General features: G+C 49.3%; 1 protein-coding gene across 2 annotated transcripts in view; it reads left to right on the forward strand.

Annotated features, from left to right (window-relative positions):
- TFDP1 (transcription factor Dp-1) overlaps positions 1-19516 on the forward strand; it is a 49190-nt gene that overhangs the window by 16531 nt on the left and 13143 nt on the right. Inside the window, exons 3-4 of one of the 2 annotated variants that reach the window (XM_059685196.1) lie at positions 5125-5191; positions 15888-15997. In XM_059685196.1, the coding sequence (XP_059541179.1) occupies positions 5125-5191; positions 15888-15997 (177 nt within the window). Of the gene's footprint in view, positions 1-5124; positions 5192-15887; positions 16012-19516 lie in introns of both variants that reach the window. The other variant, XM_059685197.1, reaches the window with a different exon arrangement.

A 19516-nucleotide genomic window follows, 5' to 3' on the forward strand; every position in this document is an offset into this window, starting at 1 on the left:
ACCCATGCATGTGCCCTGACCTAGAATGGAGCCGGCAACCTCTTGGTCCATGGGTCGACGCTCAACCACTGAGCCACACCAGCTGGGCTCTCAGTTTTTTTTTCTTGCATCGTGCTTCATATCTCCTTGTTTTGTGATTTCACTATGATGTTCTTTCCGTAGCAAAGACAAACCCACAGCAGGTGGCTGACACTGGGAACAGGCCAGCACATGAACAGTTCAGGAGAGATAGCTGTGTGGTCTCCAGCACCTTACCACTCTCCTTTGTCGGTTCTGTAACAGTTACCCAACATGTAGCAACCTGGCGCTTCGACATTATTACCCGCGGTTTCTGTGGGTCAGGAGTCTGGCTGTAGCTGCACTGGCCCCTCAGCTCAACACGCTAAGGTGTTGTACCCTGAGGTGTTGGGGTGGTGGTGACTGCATCCACTCACTTGCCTGGTTGTTGGTAGGATTCCGTCCCTTGAAGGTTCTTGGCTGGGGGTCACCCTCTGTTTCTGGGCACGTTGGTCCCTCCATGGGGCAAGTTCACATTATCAGAGGGACTGAGTGAGGCAGGGAGAGGGAGAGATAAGAGACACACACACACACACACGCACACGCCAGTACGTCAGAAGTCTTGGTCTTTGAGATCTAACCTGGCCTTTGTAGATTAAGCCGCCAGATGACCCTAAGGTAGTGGTTCCCAATGTGGGCACAGCCCCACAGGGGGACTACTTGATTTTTAAGGGGGGCAATTCGAGAAAGATATTAACAGTGAATTTTTTGCATTTCTTATAATTCTAGGGGCCTCATATACAATATATAAATATATAGTGACATTTATGCATTTCAGTTCTCTATTATATGTTTTGAAACTTTATTTGCTGTTTTTTCATATCCCTTTATATTATTATTTTTATAATAATTTCTTAGTGATTTCTTCCTCAGTACTTCAACTGTCCTTTTGTTCTTTTATTTTTCTCTTTCATGGATGCCATGTTCTTTGGAAGCTTGTGAGACCAAGTTAATGGCCTTTTAGGCTTCCTCCACATGAATAGGAGTTTACTTTTTGAATAATAAGAATTATATGTGGGGGGGGGGGGCGTGCATCAGGATTTTAGAGATGCTTAGGGTGGGGCATGGCCAAAAGGAGTTGGGGAACCACTCCCTAAGGCCCAAATGCTGACTGAGGCCCTTCAAGGGCCCACCTCTCCTCTGGGCTGCTCGACCTCCTCAGTCTGGGCTTTGGGGTCCTTGCTGCAGTGGTTTTCTTTCCATACAAACATCCTGCTCTTATAGGTCTTATAGTCTAGTGGCAAGAATAATTAGTAACCTGGATAGTAACTTAGAAAGTGCACGGAGTCAGGAAGTAGCAGGAAGCATGGGGGCTGCACCTGGAGGAGGGCGGTGAGAACTGAGGGTGCCAAGAGGGGACTTTGGTTCTCTTGGGTAATGTCCAGCCCTGCTGGTCTCTCACCAGCAGCTGACGGTCCCTACCCTTCTCACTTTCCACGTAAACAACCAGCTGAGACCACCTTCCTTTACCTCCTCGCCCTGAGCTGTGCCCTGCTGGCCGGGAGCGAGGCTTTATCTTTCTGGCGGCCTTCTAAAGGGGTGTGGGTGGGCAGGCGGTCCCTGGTCTCAGGGTCTCTGTCTTGCCGAAGACTTTGTACGTTATCCTAGGGCGATGAGAGGCAGTCATGGTTGAGTGTGTTTTAGAAAGAGGAAGGACAGGAAGAAGGAGACCAGTGTGGGGATTCAGAGTGTGGTGGTGGGAGCTGGCCTGGGGGTTAGGCCTGTCCTCTGCTGGGCCACTCGTGAAGTGATGTGGCCATAGCACCCTTCTTGGGGCTGTCACAGGTTAAACTGGTTTGCATTTCTAAAGCCTGGAACATGGTAAGCGCAAGTAAGGTTCTAAATTAAGTAAAATAATCGTATTCAATTTTTTAGTTTTCATTTTTAATTGGTTCAGCTTTTTCTAGCAGCATTATGCTTTGGTAATATGTTTTACTGTTATTGCCACTATTTTTTTAAATCTTTGTTATTGCTACTATTAATATTAGCTAATATAAGAATAATCAACTTTTATTTTCATTAAATATGAGCATAATAGGCTAATTATAGAAACTAAGAAAAACTATAGTTATGGGAAATGAGTACCTTTGCTATTGGTTTGGATGTTAATATATTTAGCAGTTTGAGAGAGACACATCTATTGGTTGCCTCTCACATTCGCCCTAACTGGGGCCGGGGAATGAACCTGCAACCCAGGTATATGCCTTTGACCAGGGAATTGAACCCATGACCCTTTGTTGCATGGACCGATGCTCTAACACTTAACAACACTGGCCAGGGCGGCATCTTAAGTATAAGGATTTTGTAGGAAAGTAAGTCTAATGCACTTATCTTAAAATTAATTGCAATTTCAGTAATGCCTTTAAAAAAACAAAAACAACCTGTGTTTTGATGCTTATAATCAAGTACCTGCAGGTCGTACCTCTGGGCTACAAGGTGTAAGGAAGAAATCCAATGGGTGACTGTAATATTTTTGTTAATTCAGTATCTGTGGTTGTGTGATTGAAGTTGTGTACTAACCGTAAACCTGTCGGAGGGACTTCATGTTGGAAAATCCCAAGGAGGGCTGTAATGGGATTCATTTCAGTACGTCCTCATGCTGATAATATATTCCCAATGGTGTGGCATGTTGCATGGCCTTGGACTGTCCTACTGTCTGAAGAAGGAGTGGAGATGAAACAGGTCAGGCCTCGTTCACTGCCCACATGCCTAACGCCCTGCAGTCCTGGGTGCTGAGAGGAGACACTGGGCAGGTCAGGGTGCGGTCCAGACGTGCGGGCTCCGTACCAAGGAGAGTGGCGACTCTGAGGCCAAGACGGGTTTGCTGCAGGACCTCATAAGTCTTGTTTACACCAGCACTGTCGTCGGTGGGCAAGTCTGAAGGCTTTCTGTCCACAGTGACAACTTTGCAGTGGGCCTGGGCTGTTCCTGCTTTGAGCACTGGCAGACCAGCACCCCAGGAGCCCTCAGAACTTCCTTGGTCCTGGGCAGACCAGCATGATTGGTCACCCGTGTGTGGATTTTTAAAGGTTTGCATGTCACACTGTGATTCTTGTAGAAGCTGTGAGGGAGGTGTGACTGGCGCTGCTTGTCCCTGGTCTGCAGGTAGTGGCAATGGAGGCTGGGACTGCAGAGTCACCCAGGCAGGGGAGCCGGTGGGAGGGTGTCCTGGGAATGAAGCAGAGCAGATGTGGGGAGTGGGCGGTCTTCTCGGCAGGTGACAGGCCAGGTATCAGGACTCAGTGGGTGTCTTAAAGTTGACCGCACATGAATCCAATCAATAGGGAGGTATTTTTTTCAGGAAAGATGACAGTAATTTCCTATTATACTTAGTTGATTCTTGTCACCCTTCACCAGTGAGGTCTTTGTTAGGTTTTTCAGTTGTCCTTTGGTGCTTTACGCCATGAAGGGGGCGGTGTTTTAGAGAAGCACCATTACGAAGGCTGAAGCTGTGATTCTGGGTAGGTTTTGGGCGATGACGCTGGACCTGAGTTAGTTTGTGTGGGTTTGCGAGAGACCAGCTTTTCTCCTGAATTCCACAGTGTCATAAGTGGTTCTAGTATAGTGTTCTTAAAGGGCTGAGGCGGGGCTTTGCCCAGTGATGTTAGTGCTACAAGGTCTCCCCTGCACCCGGCATTGTTGTTCTCAAGGAGAGCAGTCCAGAGGAGCTGTGCACCTTCGGACGGGTGGACACACAAATGTCAGGATGCTGTCTGTTCCCACACATAGCCTGGAGCAAGCAGAGTGTGTGTTTGGTCGGGGTTGGTCTTCAAGTCCCCAAATAATTTCTGTCACCTTCATAGAGAGCATATTAGAAGGAGTCTATTGGTGGCGAGGGTGAGGGGGTGGGGAGAGGCTTGGTTTTAGGTGTTATTTGGGAAAATCTGTTGTGCTGTATCTCTTGGCATTTAAGAGTAGGATGAACCCGTATCGAAACTGGTTTAGATTAGTCGTATGTGGAAGCTAGTCATATGTGGACCTGTCCTGTTCTGGTATTTCTCGCTATAATATCTTTAACTGCTCAGTTGTTGAAAACAATTCTGCTTTGCTGTAGCAACTTGCCACCTGGCTGACCAGATGCCACTGTAGTTCATATATTCCCAAGGTTCTTGCTCCTTCCAGAAAGGACTTTTAAAGTGTTGTGTTTATCTAAGATCAGGAAACCTAAATAAGTTATTTTGGTCATAACCATTTGTCTTTGACATTTTGCAGTCAGTCATCCTATCCTATATAATAAAACCCTAATATGCAAATCGACCAAACAGCAGAATGACCGGTCACTATGACATGCACTGACCACCAGGAGGCCGATGCTTGACATAGGAGCTGCCCCCTGGTGGTCAGTGGGCTCCCACAGGGGGAGTGCTGCTCAGCCAGAAGCTGGGCTCACGCTCATGGCTGGCAAGTGCAGCGGTGGTGGCGGAAGCCTCTCCTGCCTCCACTGCAGGTGGGTGGTAAGGAGTGAGGGGTCCCAGACTGCAAAAGCCCCAGACTGCGAGAGGGATGTCTGACTGCCAGCTTAGGCCCAATCCCTGGGGGAATCGGGCCTAAGCCAGCAGGCAGACATCACCCAAGGGGTCCCAGACTGCAGGAGGGCACAGGCTGGGCTGAGGGACACTCCCCTGTCCTTTCACATCCACGCCTTTGCCAGCCTCAGACACTTAAAATACATGTGCCATTTAATAAATAAAAACATTATTTCATTACTGTCTCAAGGGCTAAGCTTTAAAGAGTAAAATCTTCAAATGACCTTTTTATGCTGATCAGATAAGTAACTCATGGGTGAAGGCACCCACACGTGGACCTGGGTGTTTCCCTCCATGGCTTTCTGCAGTTCTTTGCGTAGTGGTGACCATTTTGCCTCCCCCCCCCCCCTTTGAATTTATTGTGGTGACGCTGGTTAACAAAATTATACAGGTTTCAGGTGCACAGTTCCACAACACGTCATGTATACACTGTATTTTGTGATGTTACTTATACCTCCCTCTGACCAGGATGGTGTGTTAAAGACCAGCTTTGTCGCTCTATTAGCTGTTGTATTTATTGTGACTGTTGTTGTTTTCTCAGGCCGGTCTAATTGAAGCCAACGGGGAACTAAAGGTCTTCATAGACCAGAACCTTAGTCCTGGAAAAGGTAAGGGCACCTACTTTGGAAATGTGAGTTTGTTGATAAATGCGTGAAGTTTGCTGTATTCGTGAATTTTCTGCTATGAAAGCCCTTGAAAGCTGTGGAAACCCACCTTGGGAGCCCTCCTGCCTGGGAGCCCCCAGGTTGGACTGGGAGGAGTGGTGTTCGGAAGTCACTCAGACACACCCCCTGCACACACACACCAGTGGCTGAGTTTATTTTGGTTTGTAAGTCTAATACTGTTGGCAAAAATTCAGGAAATGTGGAGAAGTGAAACGAAGAAAACACAGGTCACTTGTGTTCTGTCCACCTCATGGCCTGGAGCTGGGGGTGTGCTCTCCAGGCCTTTGCCCTGTGGCCAGCACTGAAGCAGATGGACACAGACTTCAAGGGCTCACGGTGAGGGGCACACCTCACAGTGCGAACAAGAGTCCACGTCAGTGGCTGTGTGTGTATCTTCGTTATTTCTCTGGGGATCAGCGTTGCTCTGCATCACTAGAATTCAGGGAGGATCGGTTAAAGCCATGCCTTCCCAGCGGTCCCTCAATTTGCAGTTTCCCTCTGAGAACGTGTATTTGAACATGCTGGGTACCTCCTCAGGTAAAGTCGTAGCCGTGGAATTACTGGATCCACGTCAAAGGTATGTGCCTTTAAAGTGTTGATGTGTGATGCTTGGCTGATTGTAAAGCTGCATTGGTGTGGAGCTTTGGTAACAAGTTCGAGCAAGCCCATTTGGTGCAGCTCATTGTAATACTGCTGAGAAGACCCGAGGGAGACCTGGTTTGTCTTAAGGAGGTTTTGCTTGCAGGGGTGGATGAAGTCCAGGTGTGTGGCTCCAGCTCTTCCGTCCACTGTCTGTGCCAGCCAGGCTGGGGCCAGAGGCCTTGTGCAGTGTTAGGGCCTAGCTTGTTTAAGGATTACTTCTTTCTGCTTTTTCTAGTGATTGTCATACATAAGATTACCTTTTTACTCTAACAATGAGGCCTTAATAAGTGATCTTTTGATGGCTACTATAGCCTTGGGGATTTTCAACTGGTACGGGGCCCTCACTCTGTCTTCCCGCTGTGTCCCAGCCCCTTCACGTCTGTCCATCCATTACTGGTGAGCACTGGACAGAAACCCAGCCATATCCTGCCTCATCCATTCCCCTCTCCCGGGAAGCTAGGTCCCTGTGTGACTGAGCAAGTCTGGTGGTTGTGGACTCACACCCTGACCCCTCGGTTGTATCGGGACTTATCTTCAGATGCCCATGGAGGCTCGTGCACACGGCCACATGCTGTGTGCACCTTGGCCTGCACCCTGTCCAGGGCTTGTCTGATCTCTTGCTCCAGGCGTAGGCTCACGCCTGCTCTCCTGGTTTCACTGCTGGAATGTCATGGGCGTGCCCTGCACTTCTTTTCCCTCTGTCTGAGGATGGAGAGCCCACTGAGGGATTTGGTGTTGGCATACTTTTTAATCTTGATATGTTGTGAAGCTAATTTTTGGCACTCACAGATTGCTCGAGTGAAAAATTCAGTGTAAGTAATTGAACATTTAAAATTTTCAGAAATTTGAGGCATGACATTTTCTATTAAAGCAATGAAGCAGAAATAATAATGGGGGAAAAAATCCACAAACTTTGCTCCCTTGGAAATGATGGAAGCCTTTCATTCTGGTGTTTATTTTGAATTTCTCTCCAAGTAAGCTTACTTGTGACCACACATTGGCTGTCTCCTTTTCCTTTCCTATTGAGTTTAATTGTGAGCCAAGGAATTGAATTGGAAGGATGGAAAAATAATAGTTTCTTGACTCTACTAAGATATTTTGGTGTTGGCTCCCTGTAGCGTTTAAAATACTTTGTGTCTCCCTCGGGCATGGCCTAGCTTCTCTGCAGCCCCCTCATCTTACCCTGTGTGTTCTTCAGCTCATTTTTTCGGCCTCACTCATCCCACTCGCCTTTGCTGTGCTGCTCTGCCATTGGGAGTCCCCTGACCTCATGCCCAGGCCTCGCTCATCCTCCTGACCAGTCCCGCCTGGCTGCCCCGTGGGTGGTGGAGTCCAGAGCCAGTCCTGGGACCAGTGCAGCCTCCAGGTGTCCCGGGCTCCTTCCTTCTCCCAAGACCCCTGTCCCTTCCACCTCACAGCAGTGCTTCAGGGAGAAGGCGCATGGCGACGTCTCCACAACCCCACTCCGCAGCTCTCCCCGAGCCTCCACGTTTCTCCTGCTCCTTCCAGAGAATTAGCTTTTAACAAGCGGAGCTATTTGTCTGTTCATGCTGTTCTGGCCGGTGGGGGCTTGGATGTGGAGAGAGTAGGACCAGGCCGTCTGGCCACCACCCTTGTTCACTGACGGACAGGCTTTCAGCAGCAGCGTCGCCTGTTGCTTCTGGTTCATGAGTTTAAGGATAGTTTTAAGCCGTGTTGTACTAACTTGAACTGTTCGCTTGGGGTTCTTTATTATTTCATTAGCTTGGAGAGCCCCATGAGCGACACATTGGGGTGTCATTTGATTCAGTGGTCACTGTGGGCACTTCCCATGGGGCAGCTGGCAAAGGCTTGGGGTCACAGTGAGTAAGGCTCAGACCCCCCCCCCTCCTCGCCCCCCCCCCCCCCCCCCCACACACACAGCTCTCCAGAGCCCAGGGGCATGGTCAGCAGCATGTCCTGGAGAGCCAGTCTCTCTGGAGTGACTGAAGGAGCAGGGGCTGGTTCTCACTGTGGAGGTTTCGGTAGTCAGGATGGGATGGTCCTGAGGAGAAGGCTGGGGCCCAGGCCAGGAGAGGCTGGGGCGTCCAGTGCAGGGACTGGCCTCGCCCCCTGCCCTGCACCGTGTACCTGTGGGACTAGTTCACCATTGCTCTCACGCCCACCCACCGGGCATTCAGGAGCAGGCCAGCGCCTGATTACTGCCACTGGGAACCTCGCTGCCCTCGGCTAAGAACCCGAGACATCCTCAGGTGAGGCCAGACCCAGCATCCAGTTCCCTCCTCGTCTGCTCCTGTTGGAGTTCTGGCTTTGACTCACTTCCTTGCACCTGGGCCCTACTGTGCCCCTGCTCTGGGCCCTGCCACTCTTGCCCCATTGGGGTTCTCATCACGCCACTCCCAGTCTCGGCCTCCCTGCCCACCCTGTTCCTGGATCACTCCTGTTCTTAAAGCTGCTGTGTTTCCAGACCCCCGTGCCAGCCAGAGTTCTCTCGAGAGGCAGAGTTGGTGGAAAACATGTCATGTGTGTGAAGGAGGTGTGTTTCAGGGAATCACCAGCCTGTGTCCTGTGGGACTGGCAGGTCTGAGATGGGCAGGGCAGCCTGGAAACAGGCAGGAGCTGGGGCTGCAGTCTCAAGGCGGAACTCCTTCTCAGGGAAACCTCAGGTTTTGCTCTCAAGGCTCTCGGCGGGTTAGATGGTTTATCCAGGCGCATGGCAACTTTAGGTTCTTCTTTACCTAAAGTCTATGTTTGTCGATCTCACCACGTCCACAAAGAGCTGCCAGAACAGCCCCCAGGCTGGTGTTTGATGGGATAACTGGGGACTAGTAAGTGCCTTGGCAAACTGACACATAAAGTTGGCCATAACACCCTGCGAGACTCAAAAATCTACTTCCCCCAGAAAAATGCACTGACCGCACAGCCTTTGCATCCACAGGCCCCGAAGACAAGAGCCCCGATGCAGTTTCAGACAGTAACTTCTGTGTGCCGTTTTAGTTGTGACAGCCATCTGGGTTGCTTCCGATTGTTTGCTCACGGCTGTAACACCGTGTGAGTCTTTGCACACACATTTGTTTTTGTGATCTGGGCAGACGCTTAGGAGTGGAAACTAGGTCACATAGCAAATGTATATGTGGCTGCATTGTTTTGCTTCCAGTTGCTCCGCATCCTCACTAATGTGTGATGTCGTCAGTGTTTTCAACTTCATGTGTGCTAAACGGTCTTTCCTCTTACTCCCTTCTTGCCTGTGGCCTCACACTGCTGGAAGGAGTCTGTCCAGGGTGCGGTGCCTGTCGCCTAAGGCCCCGCCCCTACCCTGCACCTCGACCTGGATGAGTTCCAGGCCCGGCCGATCTTCTCGCTTTATTCCTCATGGTTCTTGCTTGGGTCTTTTTCCCCAGCCAAACAGTAATGGTGCACAGGCAGCCTTCCCCCACCACTCAGGTGCCCACACAGCCCTTCCTGCCAGCCTGCGCCCTGCCTGTCCCCTGCACAGACCTGATCTTGGACCACAGCTCAAGTGTGCCCCTTTTTCTGTACTCTGGGTCTCTGTTTGCACTTCATTACTTCTCCTGCCTTTTCAAACTGAAAACTTATTTATTACCCAGATAATATATGCTTACTGAGAAAAACCTCAGCTGTACCTGAGAGTACAGTTAAACATGTAAATGTATGTTAAAGTGCATACTTCCTATTTTGGGAACATTTTTCTGCACCCGGTGTCCATGCACGCAATGCATTGAGACAGGTGGTGATCTTCATGCTGTGTGTAACTGCAGTTTGTTGTAGCTGGGCTGTTCTGTCGCTTTCTAATGTTACCTTTTGTTACCTGGCACCTTGTTAGTGGGGGAGCTCTAATACCTGTTGATTGATTAGTGACGTGAACCTGTCTTTTTTCTGAAGCGCTCTAAGGCCCCTTATGCTAGACACGTGTAGGTCACTGTCTTCAGCTCCTGGAGGTAGGGCCCGTCTCCATGTGCTCTTGCTTTAACCCAGAACATTGCTTCCTGCATCATTGTCTTTGCCTAACTGGTGAGCAGGCATTCTCCTGGGACGAATGTCGTTTTCCTGCTTCAGTGCTGTTTTCCAGCTTGAGGGTTCTGAGGTAGGAAAATGAAAATTTACCAGTGATGTGTGGCTGAAACCTGAGTGTTATTTTCTAATTCTCGAGGTGTGTTAACTGTACCCTCCCAAATGCACGCATACGTGCACACGTACACATACACACTTGCACACACTCGCACACGGTGGGTAAATTCAAACTGGTCTCTGTAGTGGTTGGGAGGGGAGCCCAGTTGTAGGAGGAAGCGGAGGAACTTTTGGTTTGCCCCTCGGACAGCTGCCCTCCGGGGAACGTGGGACAGAGGCACCAGCCTGTTCTCTCCTCCTGTCCTCTGTTTTAACCCAAAGGGCATTTACAGCATGGCGGTGACGTCCTGCCCTGTGAGCCTTGCTCCTGGGCATGAGGTGATGACCGTTCTTCAGTTAAATGCTGGCCCAGGAGCAGAAGGGCTGCTACACAGTGAGGCCGCATGGAAGTCACCTGGGATGCGGGTTCTGGGCTGACCCAGCTGATGCAGCCAGGGCGCAGCCCTGGGGCGTGGCACACCTCAGCTCGGATCCACGGAGGAGCCCCTGCAGAGCCCATTTCTCCCTGGTTTTCCTGCCTGGCCGATGAGCAGCATGTCTGTGTGGGTCGGGTGTGGCTGCTGCGGTGGCCCAGGAAGGCGGCTCCTCCTCGGTGCTCAAGAACTGAGGAGACAGCTGTTGTGGCTGATCCAGGGCCAGACAGTGAAGGTGCAGCATGCAGGGTCGCCACGGTCTAGTCATGTTAATATAACAATATTTGTAGCACGGTGGCAAAATAGTAACTCTTAAAACATTAGATTCCAAAGCTTTAAGATGTTTGGTTAAAATTATTTCCAAGAAAACACTAAACCATATGTTTTCATAATTTATCTTAAAAACCTATACAGTATATAATAATAGACTATGATTACTAATTATAAAAATATGCTTATATAGTCATTTTTAGAATTCTTTTTCTTTTAATGGTTATAGCAATCAGACCATGTATGTTCTTTTTAAAAAAATATATATCTTTATTGATTTCAGAGAGGAAGGGAGAGGGAGAGAGCTAGAAACATCAACGATGAGAGAGAATTATTGATTGCCTTCCTCCTGCACGCCCCACACTGGGGATCGAGCCTGCAACTTGGACATGTGCTCTTGACCGGAATCGAACCTGGGACCCTTCAGTCCACAGGCTGATGCTCTAGCCACTGAGCCAAACCAGCTAGGGCAGACCATGTATATTTTTAACTCAATTTTTTGCCAAGAAAGGAATTCTCCATTGTATAATGTTATATTTGAAAATATTTTGTTATGGAGTTTCTTTATAAAAGGCTGTGTAGTACATTTTACAGTTGAAACTATTATTTCTAGTTAGTAGATTCCTAGACTGTTATAATTTAACCTATCTTGTAACTGAAATGTTAATCCCCCCATAAATAGATTGCATGTAGCAGTCTTTATTAGAAAAATGTGCTAAACATTCTAATTTTTATCGCTAAATTAAACAAAAAATGAAATACCATTTTATTTTTGAGGTTGTCAAAAACTGACAAGTCTTACTGAGTCAACAATTGGAAAAAGCCTAGGAGAGGAACACCGGATGCTCGGGTGTGTGTACATGTGGCGTGTGTGTGTTTGTGTGTGTACATATTTGTGGTGTGTGTGTTTGCATGTATGTGTTTGTGTGTGTACATATTTGTGGTGTGTTTGTGGTGTGTGTGTTTGCATGTATGTGTTTGTGGTGTGTGTGTGTGTGTACACATTTGTGGTGTGTTTGGTGTGTGTGTTGGCATGTATGTGTTTATGGTGCATGTGGGTGTGTGCGTGCGTGCACACAGGACGGCCACGTGGAGGTACTGCGGTGAAGCCTGTAATACAGAAGGCCATCTGGGACCTTGGCACATCTTCATGAGAGAAAACGCCTGGGAGGCCCCAATTAACTGCCGTGTTTTAGTAGTGACATACTGAGGGTGTTTTCGTATGACATCTAGGTATAAATAGATGAAATAGCATTACATCATTGAAGGAAATCAAGTAGATCTCTCTAAGGATAAGTCTCAAAAACAGTGTAAACAGAGTTGCAGAATTCCTTGAATATATGTCATTTTCTAAAATTTAAAAGGGTCACACAGACATTTTTCTTGGATTCATATGTGGACAGTATGAAATGGACTGAATGCATCCATCAAGCAGTGATATTTGCAGGCAGGGCCCATTGGGGAGCAGGCAGGGCCCGGTCGGGGAGAGGTGGGGCAGTCTGGGAGTGTAAGGTTAGCTCTACTGCTCAAGTCTCTTTAGCAAATACAATAAAACGGTAATAATAATTCTAGGTGTACTGGAGTAAGACTGTTTGCAAAAACAGTTCTTTATATTTGAAGAGTTTCTCAATAAAAACACAAGGGAGAAACCCTGGTGGGAACGACAGATAGTGTCAGCAAGCAGATGGAAGAAGGGAGCCCTGGCCCCACCCACTTCTGCCTCGAAAATCTGCCATTGCCCTGAAACCTCCTCATGTCCCTGGCTAGGGCATAAAGTGAGAGTCCCAGATTGGGGCTCTGAGCTTGCTATTTTATGGAAAGACAGTAACCGTGGTTCTGGGGTGGTATGTGCTATGCCGTGTAGTGGGCGGCAGGTGTGGCTGGACCAGGTCTAGCACGAGAAGATGACTGCCTGGGCCTGTCTATTGATGTGTTGACTTCCATAAGTTTGATGTGCAAAGCAAGCTTTAAAACAATGATGTCATAAGCACTGCCTGAGCTGCTGATGTTGGCAGTGACTGTAATCTCTTTTCTTTCTTCAAATTCACTGAACATTAGAGAATCACTTGCACATTAAAACAAAACAAAACTAATCTTACCTTTTACAATGAATCAATTTAGTATTTTAGAAACTTATTCGTTATTAATCCATATGTGTGAATCTGAAAAGTAATATATTTAATTGTACTTTAAATCTCGGTGTAAAATAGAATAACTTTATTTTTGTCTTTTGAAGTATTTTTAACATATCTAAAACAATATTCAAAATGTTTGCTTTTGTTAAGATATACAGTTGTATGGAAAATAATATAATCTACACTAATAAAAGAGAAAAATGGTAATTGGCGTACGACGATACCCTTTTCATTGGCTAATCAGGGCTATATGCAAATTAACTGCCAACTAAGATTGGCAGTTAACTGCCAACAAGATGGCGGTTAATTTGCATATGTAGGCACAATGCAGGGAGGCGAAAGGGAAAGCAGAAAGAAGCCCCCTGCCACTGACAGTGATCAGAAACCCAGGGGGGAGCTAAGAGATGGGGGGCAGAGCAAAGGCGGCCCTGGGGCCGCCTTTGCCCTGCCCCCCAGCCATGATCGGAGAATCAGGCGCCTTTGCCGCCCTGGCCAGTGATAGCAGGAAGTAGGGGTGGAGCCAGCGATGGGAGCTGGACACGGTCGAAGCTGGCAGTCCTGGGAGCTAGGGGTCCCTTGCCTGGGCCTAAAGCGGAGCCCACGATCGCGGGGCCGCTGCAGCTGCGGGTCCCCGCTGCCCAAGCCGGACGCCTCAGCCAGAGGCGTTAGGCCTGGGCAGGGGCGGAGCCTGCAACCGCGGGGAGCTGGGGGTCTCCTGCCCAGGCCTGACACCTCTGCTGGAGGCCTCAGGCCTGGTCAAGGGGCCGATCCGGTGATTGGTGATCGGAGGGTGATGAGGGTCAACTCCTCTGGCCGAGGCATCAGGCCTGGGCGGGGGGCTGAGCCGGGGGTTGGGGGGGATATGATGGTCCCCTTGCCCAGGCCTGAAGCCTGGGTCAGAGGCGTCAGGCTTGGGCGGGGGGTGGAGCAAGCGATCAGAGGGAGATGGGGGTCCCCTGCCCAGGCATGATTCCTGGGCCAGAGGCCTCAGGCCTGGGCGGGGGCCAGAGCCAGTGATCGGGGGGAGGTGGGGGTCCCCTGTCCAAGCCTGACACCTCTGGCGGAGGCGTCAGGCCTGGGCAAGGGGCCTATCAGGTGATCAGAGGGTGATGGGGGTCTACGCCTCTGGCTGAGGCATCAGGCCTGGGCAAGGGGCAGAGCCAGCAATCGGAGGGGTCTGGGGGTCCCCTGCCCAGGCCTGATGCCTGGGCCAGAGGCATCAGGCCTGGGCTGGGGGCAGAACCAGTGATGGGGGGAAATGAGGGTCCCCTGCCCAGGCCTGACGCCTCTGTCAGAGGCGTCAGGCCTGGGCAAGGGGCCGATCCTGCGATTGGAGGGTGATGGGGGTCAACGCCTGAGGGCTCCCAGTATGTGAGAGGGGGCAGGCTGGGCTGAGGGACACCCCCCCCACACACACACGAAGTGCACGAATTTTGTGCACCGGGCCCCTAGTCCTATATAATAAAGAGGTAATATGCAAATTGACCACCACTCCAACACACAGGATGCCGCCCCCATGTGGACACAAGATGGCTGACAGGGGAGGGCAGTTGGGAGCAACCAGGCCTGCCGGGGAGGGCAGTTGTGGGGGACCAGGCTTGCAGGGGAGGGCAGTTGGGGGCAATCAGGCCGGCATGGGAGCAGTAAGGCGTCGATCAGGCTGGCAGGGGAGTGGTTAGGGGGTGATCAGGCTGGCAGGCAGGTGAGTGGTTGGGAGCCAGCAGTCCTGGATTGTGAGGGATGTCCATCTGTCCATTTAGGCCTCATCGGGCCTGAATGGGCAGTCGGACATCCCTCGAGGGGTCCCAGATTGGAGAGGGTGCAGGCTGGGCCAAGGGACACCCCGCCTCCCCGTGCACGAATTTCGTGCACCGGGCCTCTAGTCTATATATATAAAAGCCTAAGTGACCGTTTGATGGTTCAGCTGTTTGACTGGCAGCCATGACATGCATTTACCACCAGGGGGCAGATGCTCCGACCAGTAGGCCCCATCGGGACTGGGCGAGAAGGGCTGGACACGCCCTGGAGCAATTCCTGTAGTCCCTCCCCGCCCCAATTGTGCACCGGTGCAATGAACCCCACTGGTGCAGGAATCTGTGCACTGGGCCTCTAGTACTTAATAATAATAATATAAGAGCAAACTCTGTGTTTCGTGTACTCACAACTGTAGACCTACTTTTGTCCCACCCTGCAGATCTCTATTTTTAGAGGAACATAAAAAATTCAAAACAGATACTTATTTACAGAAAGTAAATTAAATATGTTTCTGTTGGTTAGATATTCAGGTTAATCAGCTGGTCAATTTCAGTTATTAAAGAGAAATTAATGTGTTTCTATGTAGCAGCAGAATTCATTGGTTATTGAATTTTGAAGAGGTCTCTTCTTTAAAATGCATGGATTGTAAAGGGTTCAGTGAAACTTTGGGCCAGGCTACATTGAAGACGATGCCTCACTGGTTATGTGGAGGTCGTCGTGATGCTGAACTGGGTGGAAATGAAGGAAAATGGCATGCCGGCCCCGTGTGAGGCCTGGTTGCAGAACCACCACTTCCAAACCCCGAGAGGATAGGTGGCTCCCAGCTGGTCTGCTTTCGGGAAACCAGAAGGGTCTCGAGGCATGACCGGAACAGGAGTCTCTCCTCTTCTCATGTGGTAAAGGCCCGGAAGTCATTGGAGCTCTCACCTGAGCGTATTCTATTCTGTGATTGTCATAGAATTCGAGCCTTTTAAGAGCTGTTATCTCTACAGCTTGTAGTCCCACCAGCACATTCTGTAGATGGGCTGACAGGGGTTTGGGGCAGGTTGGTAATAAAGCCTGTGGGCACCTGAGCCCCAGCCCCAGAGAGGGGCTGATTGTAGGGAGAGCAAGCCGCTGTGTCCATCAGCCCCCCTTAAATGAGAGTTGAGCCTAGTAAAGGTGTGTGTTATTGATCCATAGATCTAAAATGATAAAAGTGGGGAAGGACTTTCTAATTAGAAGCATCACTGACCTGAAACTCACTATTAGCCTTAATTCAGCAAAGAGCTAACCTCTCGTTTCCTTGCGTTGCAGGTGTTGTGTCCTTAGTAGCTGTTCACCCCTCCACAGTAAACACGCTTGGGAAGCAGCTCTTGCCAAAAACGTTCGGACAGTCATCCAATGTCAACATTACACAGCAAGTGGTAAGGGGCCCCAGGTAGGGTGGGCCTGTGGGTTCGGGACCGTGACCCTTAGGTTCCAGCTTGGGGTTTGGAATGTGAGGTTTGCTTTTGCAGTTTCCTGTCGAATGCTCGCAATGCTAGGACGGTCGCCTTCCTCGGAGATCACAGGTGGTCTCCCCCATGCTTCTGTGTTCGGCTGCTGGCTGGCCTTCCCCTCTGTGCGGGGGACGGTGGGACTCAGCCCAGGCCAGGCAGCTTGCCCTGTCGCTACGTGCTCCCTGCTGGTCCTGGATCTGCCCTGCAGGTTTCTTAGGTGTGCCATGGAGAGCTCAGGTGGAGCGGCATGGAGTTGTGTGGGGGCTGGCTGCACCTTGGCTCTGGCGCTCCTTAGGGTGGATGTTACCTGCCAGGGAAACGAGGGTGGTGTCCGTGTTCAGGTCACGTGGGGTTAGGTCTCTGAGGCAGGCTATCAGGGTACTGTGTGACAGGTGTGTCCTTGCCCTTCCCAGTTCCATGGGAGGGGGCCAGAGGTGGACCTGCTCTCCCAGGACTGTGTGGGCCCCTTACCCCATGTTGCCCCCCCACCCCCATCCGAACAGTTCCCCCTCTTCCGCTGAGACTCTGGTTAGGCTGAAGTCATTCCTACTCCTGGGCCATGCGCCCCCATGAGAAGAGAAGGGTGTTACCACCCACCTGAGCTTGTTCACATCCCAGGCCCCCATTTCCGGGTGATCACCCTTGGCAGGTATATAATTGCTCCCTGTCACTTAGCCCCTCAATAAAATTTGGCCATGTTTGCTTAGCTAAATGGCTGTGATTTTTTTTTTTTTCAAAGCAAGTAGTTTGTAGACACATTTGGTACATCATAGTTTTTCAGTAAATGTCGTTTTGGTGTAAGCTAATAATTCCATTTTATGTTCTAATTTATAATTAACATTTTAAAGTACTGTATATTATAGCAGAATTTAGCTTGGGAGTACCTCATTAATTATAGGAACAGTTCTATTTTTATTAAGTGTAAATAGTTGGGAAGAAAATAACGGGGAGATTTTCTGTTGGTGCACCCTAAACTTTGTCAGTCCAAAAGTTAAATCACTGATTTGAATCAAGCTGTTTGGGGTGGAGCTAGTAGTGGTAATTTATCCTTTGCAAAACCCCAGGACTGTGAATTAAAGCCTATACTTTGCAAATGTCTCTTAAAACGTTATATACCAAGGAATTAAAAGAAAGGACTGGCTGATTCTGACATGAGAGGTGAGACTTCTTTGAACTTCATGTGAGTGGAAATGTAACCTGAGGCTTGTTTGGTTTTTCCACATCACCTAATCGGTGGTCTGGGTGTTCGGCTCACAGCCCAGATGGAGGTGTTCCCCATGGGGCCAAATCTCCATGTAAAATAGTGAAAATAAAAAAGCAAAGAGAGAAAACCCGCAGGTGCTGCTGGCCTCCACTCCTCCACGAAGATGTGGGTGATGCCAGTGGGTGCAAGGAGCCCTCCTTGCTCACCTAGCCTATCATTTAGGAAGGCTGTCGCACAGTGAACAGTTATTGAGCCCTTGCTGTGTGCCTGGCCCTCTGGCTTTCCGTTCTCATTGTAGAACAGTTGGTCTGAGGAAGAGACGCAGGTTAGGGAGAGGACAATAGAGAGGGCATTGGTCTCAGGGCCCAGCCCGAGTGTCCGGTGGGGCACTGACCCTGAAGTTAGGTAGCCCTCTTCTGAGCAGAGCTGCAGCACGTGAGGCCAGTTAGCCTTGCTGGTGCCCGCCCATTTAGGTGGTATCCTAAATCCACTCTCCTGGGAATGTAACCAACGGGGTCCAGGAAAATGTGAGTGACAGGTCTCCATGTTTCCCAAACTGGACCACGGGCCTTAGCAGGTGTGCATTCCCCACTGTGACCCAGCGCCCCGTACATGGTAAATGCACGCACCTTTTTAACAGAAAAGTTTCGCAAGGCATTCCTCCTCTCTGGGAGATTTATCTTCTCTGTCCTGTTTAATTTTTTCAGAAAATTCACTGATTTATTTGACTTCATGGCTTTTGAGTGAGGGTGATCTACAGTTTGAAAAACACTGTGATGAAGCGCTTGTCATTGGAAATGTGAATGAAAAGAATAACATTCACTTGAGCTGTCTTTCTTTCCGTGTTTTGTGGATCATTAACATTGACAGGTGACCTGGGCTTAGGGATAATTTACAAAGTGCCCGGTCAGCTGCCCCAGGGCCACCGTAGGTAACACACTTATCCCGCTAAGAAGGGGACTAGAAGGAGCGTCCAGCTTAAAATAGCCAGGCGGCAGCCACAGCAAGTCCCTAAGGCCACGGTTGACCCTCTGCCCGTGGGTGAGGCTGCCCTAGCATTTGGTGCCTGATGTTAACATGTTCAGTGACATCAGGTTGCTGAGGCGCTTGGCTGTGTAGTAACTCAGAAAGTGTTTCTGAATGATTTCCTGGGCCAGTTTATCAGTTTTGAGAGAGTCAGACAACAGTATCTTTGAAGAAATTGAAATTAGATTTTACTTATTGAACTATAATTGACATACAACAGTATACTAGTTTCAGGTGTACAACATAACGATTTGATATTTGTATACACTATGAAATGGTCACCACAGTAAGTCTATATATTGGCCATCATATATAGTTAGACATTTTTTTCTTGTAATGAGAACTTTCGAGATCTGTTAGCATCTTTCACATATGCAGTGCAGCATTATTAACTGTGCTGTACATTACCCCATGACATTTATTTTATAGCTGGAAGCTTGTACCTTGTGACCCCTTTCATTCATTTTGCCCACCGCCCCCCCACCTCTGAGCTTGAGTGGGGTGTTTTTTTTGTTTATTTTTTTAGATTCCACATATAAATGAGTTCATACAGTATTTGCCAGAAAAGTTGGAATTTTACTTGGCTGTACAATGTCTGCATGTCCCCCAAGTTAATATTTTAATGTTAGTTGATAGGACCACCGTTCTAAGTGCTTGTTAAAAGATGAAGCAAGGCTTCCCTTCCTTTGGTGAAGAGATGGGTGTTGCGTGCTCAGACAGCTGTTGAGGGGCATGTTGGCCCTGTCACCCTAAGACATGGGCTTGTCCCAGGCTGTGCTGTGGGCATTGAGACCCCTTGCCTTTGTTCCCAATGCTGATCGTTTCCCTTTCCCCTGCCCTGTGCTCTGTGGGGTGCCTGGGTTCCCCCCACAAAACCACCATTGGGATGGGCTTCCTGCACTCGGACAAGCTAACGGTGCACCAGAGTCGCCCTGTGTTCCTTTTCTTCTGAGAGCGGTTTTCTGGTTTTGGCCTCATTTTAGCGCCCCTGAAGGATAGATTTTTATCCTTATCTATATCATGAAAAGGGAAGTAAAAGAGGGAAAATAGAAATGTGCTGAGTCCCCCCCAGAATTCTGTACCTGGGACATGTGATTTACACGCCTCACAGCTAAATGCACCAGCTCCGGAGGTGCACGCTGTTCTGCTGGCTTGTTTGTGCTGCCTGATGTTTCCTGCTGCTGTTGTGTAACTAGAGAAGATGCCTGAGGTTG

This window comes from Myotis daubentonii, chromosome 2 (assembly GCF_963259705.1).
Source record: "Myotis daubentonii chromosome 2, mMyoDau2.1, whole genome shotgun sequence".
NCBI classification, from domain to species: domain Eukaryota; kingdom Metazoa; phylum Chordata; class Mammalia; order Chiroptera; family Vespertilionidae; genus Myotis; species Myotis daubentonii.